Source organism: Notothenia coriiceps, unplaced genomic scaffold (genome assembly GCF_000735185.1).
Source record: "Notothenia coriiceps isolate Sejong01 unplaced genomic scaffold, NC01 NC01_scaffold00032679, whole genome shotgun sequence".
NCBI lineage: Eukaryota > Metazoa > Chordata > Actinopteri > Perciformes > Nototheniidae > Notothenia > Notothenia coriiceps.
Window position 1 is genome coordinate 163,409 of NW_011365380.1, and position 18,147 is coordinate 181,555.

At 38.3% G+C, this 18,147-nt stretch overlaps 1 protein-coding gene across 1 annotated transcript; it reads right to left on the reverse strand.

The window, feature by feature from the left end:
* Positions 1–1,588: 1,588 nt before the first annotated feature.
* On the reverse strand, positions 1,589–10,222 carry slc5a1 (solute carrier family 5 member 1). Its single transcript, XM_010789229.1, has 15 exons — positions 9,964–10,222; positions 9,215–9,286; positions 8,788–8,892; positions 8,496–8,555; positions 7,844–7,948; positions 7,640–7,745; positions 7,116–7,196; positions 6,776–6,984; positions 6,155–6,290; positions 5,943–6,050; positions 5,715–5,865; positions 5,465–5,633; positions 3,472–3,687; positions 3,243–3,348; positions 1,589–3,162 (listed from the first exon to the last, which is right to left on the reverse strand). Exons 1-15 carry the CDS (start codon positions 10,099–10,101, stop codon positions 2,948–2,950), a joined length of 1,977 nt encoding a protein of 658 aa, XP_010787531.1. The 5' UTR covers positions 10,102–10,222; the 3' UTR covers positions 1,589–2,947.
* Positions 10,223–18,147: the final 7,925 nt, after the last annotated feature.

Consider the following 18,147-nt stretch of genomic DNA (forward strand, 5'->3'; position numbering starts at 1 on the left):
TTTACATATTCATTTAAAAATAATTCATGGCACATCAGTATTCAAAGGTGTGAGTGACACACAAGACCTATTATTGTTCCAAAAGTTTACCTAACATGGGAAAGTCAACCGCTCTCACAACTAGCGTCAGTTAGCCTTTAAAACTAGCCTAACATTCAGTAACTACACTAATCTATAGTTACTAATTGCAGTAACGTTGCGTTTTCGTGGTATTTACGCTCTGAAAGTTTACCAGGAGTTTTATGTATTTTTGGGCTCTGTAGTCGAGAAATTAGCATGGCACCTGGCGCTGCAAGGGTGGCAAGCCTGCTAGCTACTTCAACAGAGCAGAAATACTACTCACTCTTTGAGGCTCAAATCGTCGTAATTACGTGGCACAAATTACCTGGTTTTGATGAGAGTTGGAGACTGTGTGAACCCCGTGGCTTTATGATGACTTCTGCAGGGCTGCGTGCAGCTAGTGCTATTGTAAGCTAGCTCTAGTCAGTAACCTCCACCTGTGAGAGGGAATGCAAAATATGTTGTTATCAGCTGATAATATTAAGAATGCCTCAGTCCCATTCATTGAGGGTTGCAGACAGCAAGTTATTACAGCAAAATGCATAATACAAGCGCCTCTCAGTGTAATGCAGCCATCATCCATGTTGTTAAATATATGGGCTTACCTCTGCTTTTCCTTCTATAACATGAACATAATTCTGCTGTAAGAACCAGGCTTCAAGTCTAGTTGAAAAACGTTTAGCTTCTTTGAAAATCATTGAGATTATTATGAGTTTGTGAATACATATTTAGTTTAATTATTTATTAATTATTGAAAATAATGGGGTAGGCCTACAGCTAACCCCTACTTGCAGGAATGCAAATAGTTTTTGTTTAGGAAGACCAAGAGAGCTGTTATTATGATGTATTTTGCAAATGTCAATAGACCAAAACATCACAAACATGTGAGTGTGTGGGAGGTGGCCAAGTGAACTCAGTTGGCCATGAACTAGGTTTACAGTGAAGTGAATCTTTACATTTTTCAATTTGTTTGTTGCTTAAATAATTTCCCCATTACAGTCTGAAGGGGTGAAGTGCAGTTCAGAGGGAGGAATAAGGAACTGAAGACATATGTAATTGTTGAGCTGCAAAAAGACCTGTCTCATGGACAGTGATAGCACAACGTGCCCTGAAGCTTACAGTACTTCTTTCAACAAGGAATGGTTTCTACTTCCTTGTGAGCCAGTTGTCAGCTGAGGTGCTAAGGCTGAAGGAAATGGTATGGTGCTTTTAAAGAAAATGGAGATACTTGGAATTTAAAGTTGGAATCTAACACTGGTAACAGTTGTCATGTTTTTTCAAGCAAAAACCTATGTCATTAGAATAATTTGAAATATGCTATGTCACATATTCTACAAAAAAAATGCTGGCCGTTTTTATTGGTTTTATTTGTACAAAGACAGGAAGACATCCATACTCACACAAAGTCCAACATGTATAGCCTACTTAAAAAATCCTTTCTCTCTATTTCTGTGAGCCCACTGCACAGATACAGTAATAATGGTTGGCATGTTACTTTATGGACATCACACCATCACAACACTCTTCTTGGATGGGTTTAACTTAAGCCAGAGAGCCATAGACTGAGTAACTATCCACATATTTGTTGTAATGAGGCCACTGTGCCACTAGGGGGCCACTGTGTCGTATAAACATTGTATCTTGATTTGTTGTGTTTTCCCTTCATTTAAGAAAAATGCTTTCTCCATATTTCAAAATATCTTAGAGTGGCCAGACGACATTGTCAGCAAATTGTTTGTTTTTATTCTTCTACTATCTATCAGATTAACTTTGTTAGAAATTTAAAAAGAATTCACAACATTGTGTCTTCATTACTCATCACTGTGGCTAATGATGGCCGACAGATGGAGTTTGGTCTCTATCTCTCTGTTGACTGCAGAGAGCTAGACATGCCTGAGACCTTTGACTGTGGTTTGTTGCACTTAGTCACTGGCTGGGGTGAGCAAAATCACTGCAAGACGTAGAATTCAGTCAGATATCAAGTCATATGCAGCTTCTAGAGAAAAAGGCAGTCATAGAAGAGAATACAACAGCAGAGAACAAAGCATGTAAGTCCAAGGCAGAAATCATAAATCATTTAACAGCAGTGCACATAGTCAAGGCCTACATTGGTGCACATTAACCACAGAGTTAGTGATAAGAGAGGGATAAGTGAGTGACAATGAGAACGACTTACAGTACATTAAAAAGTTATTATGTGACGTTTCAGAATGTATTCACCAAGTACATAACATGCATACCTCAGTAAGAGCAGACTTAACCAGAAAATTGAATGTGCAATAAAATAAAGTGCAAACTAGTCAATGAACCAGGAGAGGGAAGCAAAGAGAGTCAAACTGTGGAGTTCACAACCATTTCCCCTGAGATGTTTATTATTCATTAACACCTAAAACAACATATAGATGCTTTAACAAGTGACAGCATTTGTAGACTTCGAACACAGAAAATTAGAAAAAAGGTCAAATTGGCATTATGTTGAGCATGTGAACTTAAAAACACATACAAACCAGTCAATCAGTGTCTCTTAATATGTAAACCAGAAAGTTAATCAAGCCATAAAGGAGCATTTGTATTCCCAATTTAGAATTTTCAAAGTTTCCAAAATGAAAAACCTGGAAAAATGTCCAGATCTACAGTAGGTAAAGTGAAATACTTTAACAGTTTTAGACAGGAACACATTTTACAAAAATAAATATTGTGTCCTCGAGACGTTCATTTGTCATACATGACATGCATACAGTAAAAATGATCCAGTATAGAAGTCTGCCAATGCATTATCTAATGTTACAAGGTTACAGTTCATTTATGCGTTCATAATTTACAATCATATAAAATCCTATCCCTTAAATATAATTTATCCAAGAGCATTTGCGTCAATGGAGTTTCTTTAACCGTAAAAACCATGAAAGAAAACAGCGACACAAAGGAGGATGATGGCGTTGGCGTTGACGACGTTCCTCCATAGAGGCTTCTCTGTGGTGTCTGTGAGCTTCCTCTGCAGCTCCGCCTGCTCCTCTGCACTCAACTTGGGCGCATCTGTCGGCTCGAGGCCGCAGAAACTCATCACTACCTTCTTGCAGCAGCCAGGATTCTCCTTGGGCTCTGTGATGGAAAGAACAAAGGTGATGAAGCAAATCTGCATGTGTGTTTGTATGTGTTTATATTCAATGTCTGCTGATTACCATCTATCTCCATTTTGGTTGACTCTTGATTGTCGATCCAATCGTCCTTTTCAATGTCAATCCTCTCCTCAGTACAGTTCCTCAGAGTCCAGCACAGTCGATACAACTAGATAACACAACACATGGGTTGAAACAAATTATTTATAAGGTTGGTTTTTGCAGGGACTTCGAGTGATGTTTGGGAGTTATTAATTATGTATCTATTCTTATCTTGCAAGCGGTCACATACATGCTTGTCTTCGATGGGTTTGGTCACAAGAGAGATTCCCACGATGAGGATACAGGAGACAACAAACAGGATGATGGAAAAGTAGAGGTAGTGCACTCCACATATGATGGTGGGACATTTACTGGGTTCAACGCAGCTGCCTGTCCCAAAAGCAAACTCTGCAATCATTCTGGAGAGGCCGATAACTAAGCCAATCGTGAGGCCATAAAATGCACCCTGAGGAAAGAAGAAAAAGGAAAACGTTCAGTCTGAGTATTGAATAAGTATTGGCATGACTATCTAGACTCAGAGCAATGACACAATGACAAAGCTAACATGCTGATTTTATAGCAAGTGACACACTTACTCTTAGTTGAATGTGTTGCTAACAATTGTTTTATTATGACAAACATATATAAAGGTATTTGACCATAAACTAAAGATTTTGACAAAATAAAACAAATCATAACCTAATGCTGATATATGGACATGATTACATTTAATCCAGACGGGGATGTGAATGTGTTCACAAGATTGAATCTAAAGGAAAAGAAAAAGAGTGCAAAAGGAAAAGTCAGCAAAGACAGTAGGCTTCTTTCTCTGGAGACCAATTCATGTTACTACCAAATTTCATGGCAATCAATCCAGAAGTTGTTGAGTTATTTCAGTCTGGAATCAACGTATCAACTCAACTAAATGAATCCTAATGAAAAGGAATACTTTTGGGCACAGGATAGATAAAGGTGCATCCAGCATTCACATAAAACAGATTTATGAAATATACATAATGCAGATTGCAAATAGAAATCGACAAGAAATCATGGGCAGGAAGAAGAAATGAGCAGAGAAAGTAAAGCAGCAGCATAATTCAGAGTGAGCTTGTCATATTATAAAATAGTCCTCACAGGCTTGTGTTAATAGTCTGATGACAAATCTGATGATGGTGTGCATGACTTCAGTGCTTTGGCTAAGCTAATGGGACAATCGTGAGAATAAGAACCATTTCAACAGTTGGTCCATGTTCATGACACCTTTAGAGTATTTTGACCCCACCCCCACTTTTTCAGATCATATGACACATGTTGATTCAACTGCGTTAAGGTCATGATAAACCACATTTCCCAAGAAGTCCGAGAGTAGTAAAACAAAAGATGTTGCCAGAGACCTTTGGCTAATTACATAATAACTTTATAAAAGACTGCACTTTAAAACACTCAACGCCTTTTTATCCAGGCTAGAGATATGGCTCTAAGGAAAGGTCACATCTGCCGGGTTGTCCACCATTTGGTTAAACACTGAAATATCTCAAAAACTATTGAAGGGAGTGCCATGCCAATTGGTACGTTCCTGGTGCCTGAAGCATGACAAAGTTCACATTTGTGGCTTTGAGTGAAATATGAATTGTAATTGGATAAATAGAAATTAGTTTATAGATTTCTAAACAATACAACTAGTACCATTATCGGATAAAAATGTCAATTTGTTCAATATTTTGGTTTCCATTAACAATAAGCTTTATTTGTATACTGTAGCACCTTTCATTCAAGAATGTTAATCCTACGTGCTTCAGAGTGGACTGTTGTGACTATTATTATTTTGTTTTTTTGTTTCCCATTGTAAAGCGTCCTTGGGTCTCTTGAAAGGCGCTATAAAAATTTAAATTATTATTAAAATTATTATTATATTTAAATAATATCTCATAAAATAGTCACAGAAAATGACAAGACTCAGTTTCACTTTGTGTTATGTGCTAATTAGCCAGAATAAGCATGACACACGCTAATCTAAAATGGTTTACATAAACAGTTTACCTGCTTAACATCAGCATGTCGATACTGTCATTGTGAGCAAGTTAGCATGCTGACATTAGCACTCACAGCACTGCGCGCAGTTACACCTTGACAATGCTGCTAACATGGCTGTAGGCTAGTTGTCTTGTTTATATGGAGCATGCAGAAGATTATTCTTAAAATTGAAATATGTAAAAAAAAAGGAGATTGAAGTGGATACTCACAGACTCATTGACGCGTTTACAGAAGATGGCAAGCATGAAGACAGCTGCAACAGGTGGAGTGAGGTAGCTGGTGATGGACTGGATGTAGTCAAAGAGCTGACCACTCTGGGCTTCCTGCACCACGGGGATCCACGCAATGCTCACACCAATCAGGAACACGATGAACACTCTAAATCAAAGACAGTGAGGCATGTATGATATCTCTCATCATCAGAAATCATAATAAACAAACCCCCCAATTGTGTTTTACCTCCCAGCGATCATGAGTTCCTTTTCAGTGGCTGAGCTGCGGATCTTAGTGTAGATGTCCATTGTGAAGAGAGTACTGGCGCTGTTGAAGATGGAGGTGAGTGAGCTCATCAGAGAGGCCATCATCACGGACAGCATGAGACCTCGCAGACCTGAAGCAGATTAAAAAAATTCATTTCGGGAATACCGACATTTTCAGATCATAAGATAAACGTCTTTAGCCACCCACCATTGGGCATGAGTTCCACCACCAGTTTAGGATAAGCGATGTTGGTGCAGCCCACCTTGGCATCACAGTATCTTAGACATTCAATCGGGTCCACACATGCCACCTCGTCTAGAATTACATGAACAATAAGTCATTAAGACATATTTAAATCCAGATTTATGTTTGCAATACTTTCATCTTCTTGAGCCTAAATATGTCAGTCACATACTCACCAGTGTAAAGGATCCTGCTGATCATACCGGGGAAAACCATGAGAAACATAGGCAGCAGTTTCAGGTAGCCACACAAGATGCAGCCTGCCTTAACGTGAGATAAATTCTTAGCTGAGAGACAGCGCTGAACAATCACCTACAGGAACGAGAAAACACGTCACAAATGGGAAAGATCAGTGGTGCAAAGATACAATCGATAAATAGGTTGAGTAAGACGTAGATTTGAAAAAAGTCATAATGGATGGAAATAATTAGATTTAGATTCAATGAATATGCTGCTGATAGTATTTTACTTTATAGGCTGACTTCATCTCATATGTGCTCGATGTCAACATTTAAATCATCATCTACTCTTCTCTGAAATCCAGCAACAATCTGCCTGTAAATCTTATCTCAGTCTCTGAGGCTGTAAGGTCTAACTAAAAGCATGTCTCTCCTCATACAGCAGACCACCTTAAGAGCGCTCGAGTGAGCCTGGCAAAAACAGGCAAGATAAAAGCACAATAATGTGTACACAAATAGGTACAATCAATTGAAAGAGTCTCTGTCTGTGTGTGTGTTTACGACCCTTGATTGTGGTCGAGCAAATGCCCAACAGTGCGGCCTGTTTGCTGGACTGACCTGATCTGTGCACCAGTACCAGGTGGCCTGAATGGTGAGTCCAAACACAAGGCCGGGCCATGGCAGGTCTCCTGTGATCGCATTCCTAAAAATATGGAAGGAGTCGGCCCGAGGCTCGAAGCAGCTCGCACTGATGTTAGCTGTTACAGAAGGGACGGCCTCCATGTAGCGCATCTGGAATTGTTCATAACCTCCGACCTCATTGAGAGCTGCACATAGGTGTAAAATAACGTTATGAATCATTTTTACTCCAACACTCGATTTCACAAGCACGATTTTTATAGTCAAAATGGAAACTATAAACATATAAGAAGCTTAAAAACTTAAAATACCATATTACCAAAGCCCATAAGGATGAATGATCCCACAACCATGATGATAGTCTGTAAGGTGTCCGTGTAGATCACTGCAGCCAATCCACCTGAGATAAAATATTTTTTTTCAAAGTGATCACATTTTATTGTCCCTAATTGTGACTTTATGGAGAGAACTTAGTACATGATTTGATCCATTGTTGCAAATTGGTTATTAGGTGTTAAGCTGTAGTATGTAGGCACTATTCCAAGTCTTTTTACAGCTAAAGTTGAGGTGTGTATGCGTTATTACAAAACAGCAACCAGCAACCAACAGAAGGCCATTTCCAGCTTATCACAGTTGATGGGTAATTAAGCAGTAACACACAACTGATCAACGAGACAGGAAGAGAGAGCGAGTGTGTGGGTGTGTATCTACATCTCCATATAAGGTAAATGGAGAAGACTTTGCACTTGTAGCACCACTTTGTTAGGTAGATAAGAATTCTGGGTTTCATTTATGAAGTGAGTGCAATTGAAAATAAAGTGAATGCATCCTGATGGGACATACCTGTGACTGTGTACAGGGCTGTTATTGAAAGTAGCATGACAACAGCCAGGTAGATATTCAGCCCGAGAGCTTGGTTGATAAAAATGGCGCCAGAGAACATGTCTGCCTGAGTGGAGAGAAGAGGAGAGGAGAAAACGCATTATTTCAATCAATAACGTACATCTCGTTGACATAGAGATAATCACTAATGATGTGGACACTTACTGAGATCTTGGTGAAAACATACAGGAAGAGGGACAGCACAGAGAGGTAGATGCGAATTCTCTGTCCTCCAAACCTCTTCTTCAGGTATTCCGGCATGGTGACCACCTAAACACATCCATAATAAATTAGGTTTTGATTTGAGTTACTTTTTTGTTGCTGTCTTTATGACTTTCAACTGCTATTTTGCAGGGCCACTTTCAACTTAAAGAGGACATACATTTAAAGTTTGCACTTGTAGTTTTGGGTTTCCATCAAAATTGGTTTTCATACAAATGACACATTTTATGGTCTGTCAGAATATACTTGTATTTAACCTTTGAATGAAAGTCTCTGTGTTAGTGCTTGTTACTTTCAGCTCCATTTCTGATTGTCTTGCAAGAGAAATTGTAAAGGTTATTTTGTTTTCCGGAAAACCACAATAAACTTACTGGGGTTTTTATTAGTAGGCAGATACCAAAATAAATGTATTCAAAAGCACTGGAAAAGAAGGGGGTTTCATGTTAAGTCTCCTTGAATGATTAAACTGTAAATTAAGTAAATAAATACATGTTTACCATGATTATGAATGCATACTCTAACAGGTGAAGTGAATACATACGTATATGTATACAGTAAAAAAGAAAGTGTTTTGTGGCCTGTGTGTTTCGTTTACCCCAGCTTTGATGTAGATGGGCACAAAGATCCATCCCAGAATGACGACCACAATAAGAGCCTAAAAGAGACAAAAATGCACAACAATAAATAACCAATGCACCATTTCCTTCAAATATTCCTATAAAGATAAAGTTGACTTCTGTTTCCTCCCTGTATCTGCAGGGTGGACCTCCCATGATAATCTTCAGCAATCAGCTCATCTCAAAGAGATAACTGATAGTATCTGTCACAGGTTAGAAACACGTATGTTTAAGAGGAGATAATGTTACACATCAGACATTTTTACTCACATTCCATTCAAATCCACCAATAGCGATTCCTGAAGCTGCAGCAGTCCCAGCGATTCCTACAAAGTGACCACTGCCAATGTTGCTGGCAAACAGTGATGCTCCAATCTGTGGAGTGCAGAGTTATATTCATAAATCATTTACATCATTTTTTGGTTTTCAGCTAACTGTGTCTTTATTTTGAACAGTATAATTGTGCTGATGTAATGCCTGTCTGTCTGTATTTCTTTTATCATCATCTGTAATACACTTCAGGTTTGCTTTGGCTGTGAAATGTGCTACATAAATACATTGTTTTAATCTTGCCTCTGCTTGAATAATAAGTGATTTACTCCACATTACTCTATATAACATGAGGTGATATATTATAGTACATATAATATCTATATTTCATTAAACAATATAAAACATGTCAACATGAGATACCCACCGGCCACCACACCATACTCCTCCCTGCAAGGAAGAAACCACCGACTGTGGCTCGGTTGGTGCGGATCATAGCCTGCAACAGAAGAAGAACATTTAAAAAATCCTTAAAACAGCAAAAAACAGCAACAGATTCTATTTTTCAGGTATATTTGTTAATGATTACATTTTGTGTTATGTACAGCTGTTAAGAGTGAAAGAAACATATTTCTACAACTTCCCAATATCACAGTAAGTGTATAATTCTTCCTACACCTTTGTGGACATGACATTGTTATTTGTTGCATGTGAATTTGTATACTTAGAGTCTGCTGTTGGTTTTATTTGTCTTTTTAAAAATAATTAATTACATGTTTGAAATAAACTGTGAAATATAAATCTTGCTTTGCTCTTCATTAATCTATCTATAAATATGCATTCTGAAATTAAAATGTACTCTGATCGGCAATACAATTATACTGCTGTGATTGCACAATATGAACCAACTAAATTACATATAATTTACTCTTAAGTGCTGCTGTAAAGGTCTCTGCTGGTTAGAGGCCTAAAACCTCTTATTTCAGAATGCAAATAAATATATTCTTGAATTCTCCAACATGTAACAAACATTTATATATTTATGTTTTTTCTTGTGGCTTAATAAAGACATATTTATTCTTATTTAAGTAAAGCAACTCTGACAACTATAAAACTGTTGAAGTGTTTCCTATTCACTGAGAACAAGGATTTAAAGGGCAACTGAAATGAACTCACCCATACTCCAACAGCCATCACAACCACAAAGTAAATCACAATAACGGAGATATCTGCAGCATTGTTAAGAGCCACGCCGGCCGTGCCATTTCTCGCATTGCTCCTCGTTAAGGAGAACCCAAAATAATCCGTAGACATTTTGCTGAGAGGCTGACCAGAGAACAAGACTGTTGCTGGAGTCGCTCCTCTTTGACTGAATCACCTGCACAGACACTTATGTACCTTTGGCTGCCAGGCTGAGGTGTGCGTGTGTGCGTGTGCGTGTGCGTGTGCGTGTGCGTGTGCGTGTGCGTGTGCGTGTGTGTGTGTGTGTGTGTGTGTGTGTGTGTGTGTGTGTGCGTGTGTGTGTGTGTGTGTGTGTGTGTGTGTGTGTGTGTGTGTGTGTGTGTGTGTGTGTGAGAGAGAGAGAGAGAGAGCGAAAGAAAGAAAGACAGTGTGTGTAGAAAGATAAAGGGGTGGTAGTGGTAGAGTTTGCTTATCTAATAAATGACCAGATAGTGTATTTAGTTAAAATCTAGATGCTCTGATTAACCTTGCTGATACATGGCAGGGTTTTGTAGAAAAAAACATGTTTCACCTTTCAGCAAACAAAAAGAGTTGTCAATGATCAACCCACAAGTGTTTTTTTTAGACAACGGACCACATGAGCACTGCAAATATATTAAGTTCAATTTAAACGGACACAATGGCAAATATAACACCATAGCCAAAGCTCTATATTACAATTTAGAAGATTTAATTTTTTTTTTTTAAAGATAGAAAAATAACAAATTGAACCATCCAACAGTATATAAAGTAGTTCAAATGTACTCCACCTATGGCAGTGATACGTTTAAAATGCTTCTTATGTGATTAAGCAAAAATTACATCATTTATTATATTAAATAATTGTGTTCTGAAAGGGACCATTTGCCTATATATCTTTAGCTGTTTATACATTTGTGCTATAAGTGAAATATCTGATTTATGAATTTGACTACACTGATAGAGCTCCACTTACTTACACTTAAAAGACCTGAGTATTTTTTCCAAACTGCTTCCTCCTGAAGGAAATAAGATTTCTCTGGTTAACACATTTAAGCTCTTTCCGACCTCTAACTGCCCCTTCAGACTGACTTTGAAACCTCTGTTAATAAGTAAAACAGGAATATCCTATATATGTGTTGAGTAGCCTAACCAAGCAAACGTTTGCTATTTATTTAACTAACACTAGCAAGAGTAATCCAGGGAGAGGCATAAATGACTTGTAAACTTTAGAATGTAAATGTTAAGATTTATTTCGTTTAATATTTGACATTTATTTTTCTATGAACAAGGAAATATGTTCTCATTTACTGTAAGTCGCGTACAAAAGAGGACCTTAACCCTGCTTCCCACAGTGAATACTAAATATAAAACTTTTCCCTTAAAGACATGATTTTTTATTTGTGTTCATTATTAGTCTAACAGATCATGTTGGAAGGAAGGAGCTAAGGAAATGACAAGTTTCTACATTCATCATCATTTTATATATGTATGATCCCTGAAAAATAAAGGATCACTAAAAAATATATAAGTAAGTACAGTAAGAAGCCACTAGGTGTCTCTACAGTGAAACTAACCTAGGGTTCAGCCAACTACGAGCTCATACAGATATTTAGGGGTCGACTGTGGTATAAAATATATTTCTTTCAAAATGTTCGAGTATATCAACCTAAGTACTGTGCTTGGGTAAACTTGACACTTTATGCGTTATTATACTGCACTACCATTTCAAATACATACAAAATGATAAAACAAAATGAAATCAACAGATACACAACTCGTGTGTTATGGTGGATTACTTCATCATATCATTTATATTCTGTAATAGGCCAGTCTACATAATGAGTACTTTAACTTTTGATACTTTAACCATTTACTATGTTGATGCAAATATTGTATTATTATTAATTACAATTTCTAAATAATGTATCTTACTTTAAACAGTATTTGTACACTGATTTGTGCAACAGTTTGAACTCGGTAAAAGGGTTGACTTCTTCTCAAATCACAGTTGGTTCCTCACTCCTCTGTTGTCCAAATAGTCCACTCATGTTGTCTTTTTAAACCTTTTTGTGTGGACAGACTGCATGATTGACAGCTCCCATCCTGTTTTGTTACAGCATGATCATTACCTTATACAATGTAGTGACGTCACATTATCTCCAACAAAGCTCCACCCAGCTTCAACCTGACTGGAGGTGTAATCAGCCAGACGGATTGAAAACACTTATGTTTGTGTGCACATGACCTTACATATTAACAAGAAATAGAGACATTTAATGTTTTTACCATGTGTGGATGTACCCAGGTGATGGGTGCTCACCCAGGGTTACAGCAAACAGTGGATTGTGGCCTTGGCAAAAGGAAAATACAGCAAGCCAGCAATCTTGATATTTAAATGTAGGATTAACAAAGTGACTGTGATGTTAATGTTCACTGAGACAAATGTGGTTACAGGTTCAGCACCCAGAAAACACCAATTTGGTTTTAACCAAGCTGTATCTCTGTACACAACCTAAGTACCAATGACCATATAGTAAGTGCATCTTATCCTAATTATAACCTAATGTGATTAAGAGATCAATTAACTTACTTAGCCTAAAGCATTAATCGCCTAAAACCCATCAGTATGCACTCAGTAAGCAGTGATTGGATTATTGAAGGCTGTTTTATTCAATTGCATCAGGTGTACCTAGTCTTGCAGCTCTCTCTCTTCAAATCTGACTACATTTGATTTACTCTTAAATCCAGCTGTTACTGCCACAAAATCTAATTCAAACCACATTTTAAATACCAACCTACCTCCAACGTCTGTGCACTCTCACCACTTGTGTCCCAGTGTTTTAGATGGCTTTGATTCAATGAATTGATGCTTGCTGGTTTATGTATTATTATAATGCCGACATCCATGTCCAAGGCTATAGTGTTCTGTCACAGCTGATGATATGGGGGAAGAAAGGAGAAAAAAGGAAAACAATTATTCTAGTTAATGCTCTGGCATAAAGACAAATTATAATTGTAATCTGCTAATGTGCTACAAAATAAAATAAAAGCGATTTATTGTACACACAATACTCAAATTAAAATATGTATTCTTTTAGATGTGTATAATAATAATGGGTAACAGGGAGCCAAAGCTATGCAATTGTGTGTTAATCTTCCACATCATAAAGGCTTAAAAAAGAAAAAAACTACATTACAACAACCACCACAGGACTTCTTCAGAAACACCCTGGATGGTGAGGAGAGGAAGAGATGTAAGGGAGTTATATAGGAGAGTTATCAGACTGCTGCTGTTACAAATGGCTGCTTGAAACCCCTAAATGAGGACAATCAATATTAACTTGAATGAAAATCAATCACTGGAATGAGGCCAGTGCTCTGTGGGATTAAGGCTCGGTCACACTTGCTGATTTCAGTCCTGATATTAAACCCGAAAGCAGCCGTCAGACTGCTAACATCCACAGACAGGACAAGATTTTCTCAGCCTATTTGGATTTTTGTGTGGCCCAGTTTATTTATTATTATTTACTAACCCGTTTCCCAAGACAAAAATCTGATCATTAGAATTATTGTAAGTGTTTAAAACACACATCAGTATAGCAAGACCACAAACAAGCACTGCAGATTAGTGCAATACATTGATCTCTTGCAGGATCCATTCCCCGTGGTCTGCATAGTGTGGGAAAGTACATACTGTAGTTGCATTGGCAAACAGAGCAGTGAGTGTTCTGCGGTCAACACAGACACAGATCAGATCTATGATTAAGGAGACTCAGGCACATGACCTCAAAACACAGACTTATGAACAGTTATTATTTCATTAACATGGTTGGTGAGAGTTTCATATTGTGCTTTGTCCACATTTCCATCAAGTAAAACATTAGGAAACAAAGATACTAAATAGACATGATCATTGAATGTAGTTACACATTTCAATCAATCATTGGTATACAGCTAATCGATTACAGAAAATTGAACAATATTACTTCATAAACTAGGTTTTCAACAAAACCTGCTGTAAATATCTGGAAGAATCAAAAGGTGTCTGCATATCTGTTAACCTGCAGCTGGACATGTGTATGATGCTAACAGAAGTCTGTTAAGGAATTCATCAATTTATTTTTGATAAATCTTACACACACAAAAACGGCTAATAAAGATTGTAGTTGAAATAATAAATTTAAAAAAATTAACTAAATAGCCTGTATTAAGGAATATATTGACATAATGATGTTTCTTATCTACCCTACAGTAAATGCGGAATAAAGACGATTGTGGCAGAGTTCAGTTGTTGGCCAGCATAATTGATGTGCATTAGTTGAAGAGTGTAATCACAACAGCATCTCTGGGCACTGTTCCATATTCAGTATAAGAGGAACATTGTAGCCACAAGCCATGGCAAAGAATGCAGGCCTTTCACCCAGGGAGCTGTTGATGCTATAAAGGATGTTAGACGTACGGGTGAAAGAGGTGCTTCGAGGTGATCAGCTGGAACCTGCAGACAGTCCCTCTGCAGTCATTATAGCCGAGGCTCCCCTATACGTCAAAACCACAATGCACCCTCTCTCTGATCACGCTGGGTTTTTGTGAGCAGAATTGTGGGAGCTGGAACTCTGGTGTTTATCGGCCCTTTTTCAGCTCCCAGGCATGTGCTGAGTCTAAGCTTTCTCTATCTGAGGGTTACATGCAGCCACTCACCCTTAACAGTGAGGGTAAGAGAAACTGGAGGAAACAACTTCTTAGATCTGGTGACTAGCCTTTTTGACTTGTCGAACACAGGTGTAAATAGTAAAGTTGTCAATTGCTGCAAATTAGAAATTGTTGGAAATAAGTCATCAATAATGTTATTGGCCTTTCCTGCCATGAAACTATGTTAAATGCAGGATGAACAGCACACAGTCAAATCCAAACAAAAAAACAGTCTTGCTTTCATTAGTCAATATTGCAGGAGAACCGTGTATCTTTTGTGTGTAAAAAAAACTCAAGGTTCAACATGCACTATTCATTTTCACAACAGCAACTATAAGGATATGTTAGCCACAAGGTGGCACTTAGGCACAACCCTGAATAAATGGTGCATCACTGTGACGCCAGCAAAAATAAAATAAAAAAGCTGTTGCAGCACAAAATAGATTAACTTACATAACAAAAATACTCATAGATTGGACATTTAAAATAAACTATCCTGCATTTTGTATGTTTAAATGTAGGTCAGAGGTCATCTTTCAGTTGATGCAGGCTACTGTTCGAAAGCAAAATAGCATTCGATTTAGTAGGCCTGTGTAATTTATTTCCAATGAGTAAGACCCAATTGATATATAATATTTGAATGTGTCAATGGGTGTTGTCAGTAAAACCATTTAAATAACGATACCGTAGCAGACAGGTCGCTTTTCTGTTCTGAAAGTGTTAATTTCACCTGTAGTACACATTCACAACAGCAGATGGGGCAAGTAAGCTGGTTATATTTCCTTAAGGGAGTGTAGTTTGTAGCTTTCCTTTATTATTATTATCTGTCCAGGTGTAGCTTGTTTGCTAATTAGCCCCACATCTATCAAGCTAATTAAGCCTTAGTCCAGTTGAAATACAGGGATGTTGATCATCTCCTCCTTCCCGTTTTGTTATTAGGATTGAGATCAATGTATAGCTAATATTAGTAAAAACAAGTGGAAAACGTCGCCAAACTCCTTGTTATTGTTACCAGCAAAATCAACTTCGAAACCAGTCAAGAAATCAACATAGCTAAGAGGATGCTAATGCAAGCAAATTAAAAGAAATGCTGTTGTTTCCCAAAAGGACCTGCTTCCAAGAAAGAGCCTGACAGGACTGAAGCCTGAACCCTTCTAGCTGCTGTTTACACACGGGTACATGCTACAGGTGAGACACAACTTACTGAATGAACTTCATATATAAGAGAGCTAAAGAAAGACTTTCCGACTTACCTGTGTGAGTGACATGGTAGCATTGAAGCTAGAGCTAACCATAGAGGCTAATAAAGGTGCACACATTACATAGAAGAGGATGACATTTCATCAGTCAGGGGATAATTGACTGCTTCATCCTAGCTCTACCTGCCAGAGCAAGTGATAACTTGAGTCTCATTAAGTCTGTCAACCATCTTAAACCAATTTCAGCAACCCAGGAACTTTTCCTTAGCCTTTTGCTTTCGAGGCCCCAAGGGAAATTGTACCTACAGACAACCCATAGTGACACAACCTTAAACCACTAGTTCTTCTATTTCATTTTAGTCCTAGGCCTTAAAGGTCCCATGTCATGGCCATTTCTACGGATCATAATTCAATTGTTGAGGTCTAATAAAATACATTTATATTGTGCAATTATCCAAACTCACATTGGTTTCTCATACAGCATCTCTGTATAATATGTGTATTCACTCTCTGTCCTAAACGGCTTGATGGAGCTCCTGCCCCCCTCCTCCCTGTGAGCCCAGTGGCCCAGTGGCCGTCTGCGAGACAGCGAAACCCAGCCCCAAACACACACACACCCGCAGTCTGGCTGGGAGTTTGTGTGTGTGCCCAGGCTGAGTTCCGCGGTGTCTTGCCAACCCCACACCATGAGCCAGCTCACAGTGTCCCGCTCCTCGCAGCAGCGAGCCTCACAACGTCCCGCTGAGTGTGTGTGTGTGTGAGGAAGTCCCTAGATTGGTCCAAAGTACGTAACGGCTCCGCGGACGTAACGTTACGTCACTATACCCGAAATACGTCACTATACCCAAGAAGTAAACAATGGAAAAAGAGAAATCTCCGCGGCGTTCTGGGGACCGTTTACATGCAGAAAAACCTTCATAACACACAAGGGGACGGGTAATAACCGGGTAAAGCATGAAATGGGACCTTTAATGGTCCCATTTCATGCTTTTCTGGTTATTACCCGTCCCCTTGTAGCGAGTAAAACTCTAACACAGAAAATACCTGTCTATGCTGCCCCAGAACGCCTCGTTGGAGATTTCTCACACACATACACTCAATCTTTTCTCAGCTGCAGCTCCGCCGATTTCTCCTCCCTGAGATGGCGGGACGCGGCGAGGCTGTGAGTTGGTGTGTAAGCACACACACAAACTCCCAGCCAGGCTGCGGTGTGTTTGTGTTCGGGCTGGTTTCGGGCTGGGTTTCGCTGTGTCTTGCTGTCTGGGCTCATAGGGAGAGGGGGGGCAGGAGCTCCAACAAGCCGTTTAGGACAGAGTGAATACACATACTATACAGAGATGCTGTTTGAGAAACCAATGTGATTGCACAATATAAATGTATTTTAGTAGACCTCAACAATGGAATTATGATCAGTAGAAATGGCCATGACATGGGACCTTTTTAAATGTAGGCCAATGAGATGAATGTGCTCAAGCTTGCATATCTCCTGTTATTTAATTCCATTTTCATATAATTACTGGTTATTTCCTGCAATATCTACTTAAACGTAATCTTCTCTAAAGTAATCTATAACTTACCTGTGCAACCTTAGCAGTGTAGCTTTGTTTTGTATGTACAGTATTGGACTACACATTTTGAGGTTGATTGTACTGTTAATGTAATTGTTTTCCTTTTTTGATAAACATGAGCTAAACACTTTAATTGAAAAGTAACTGCCTGTTGTGGTGCACATTCCCACATAATAGTTTTTTTTCACAGCAGATGTTTTGAGTTTTCATAGCAGGAAAAGCACAGGTGGAACCAATATGTTAACGAGGGCTTAACAATGGTGTCCAAGTAAACCAGCCATCGATAATCACAATAACTGGACTCACTTAAATGGAATGCAGCCATCATAAATGTTATGAGGTACACATTTGCTTTTCCTGCTGTGATTTGTCAAAATGAATGCTGTGAAAAAACGCTGTTTGTTAAATTACAACAGACCAATTGACACAGTGAATCAGGGGCTTTTGTAGTCCTTGATGCATTAAACAGCAAGGCTTTAATCCTTAATGTTGTGATTAATATGTGGATTAATTTCTCCATTAATTAATTGTTTGGTTTATGAAATTTCAGAAAAAATAAAATAATTCCTCCACTTCGAGCTGACTATTTTATTGACTTGTTTTGTAGTTATTTATCATTTTAAGATATAAAAAAAATGAGCAAATCCCTGCCTCCTTTTCTCTGCAATAAGAAAAAACAGTTTGAGGCAACAATTCGTGTA

Bases quoted from the DNA above. Each gene is read 5' to 3' on its own strand.
- slc5a1 (XM_010789229.1), bottom strand. From the start codon at position 10,101: ATGTCTACGGATTATTTTGGGTTCTCCTTAACGAGGAGCAATGCGAGA. The intron at 8,893-9,214 runs GTGGGTATCTCA...TGCACTCCACAG, and splicing joins GGAGTATGGTGTGGTGGCCG to ATTGGAGCATCACTGTTTGC. The intron at 7,746-7,843 runs GTAAGTGTCCAC...CTCTCCACTCAG, and splicing joins ATGTTTTCACCAAGATCTCA to GCAGACATGTTCTCTGGCGC.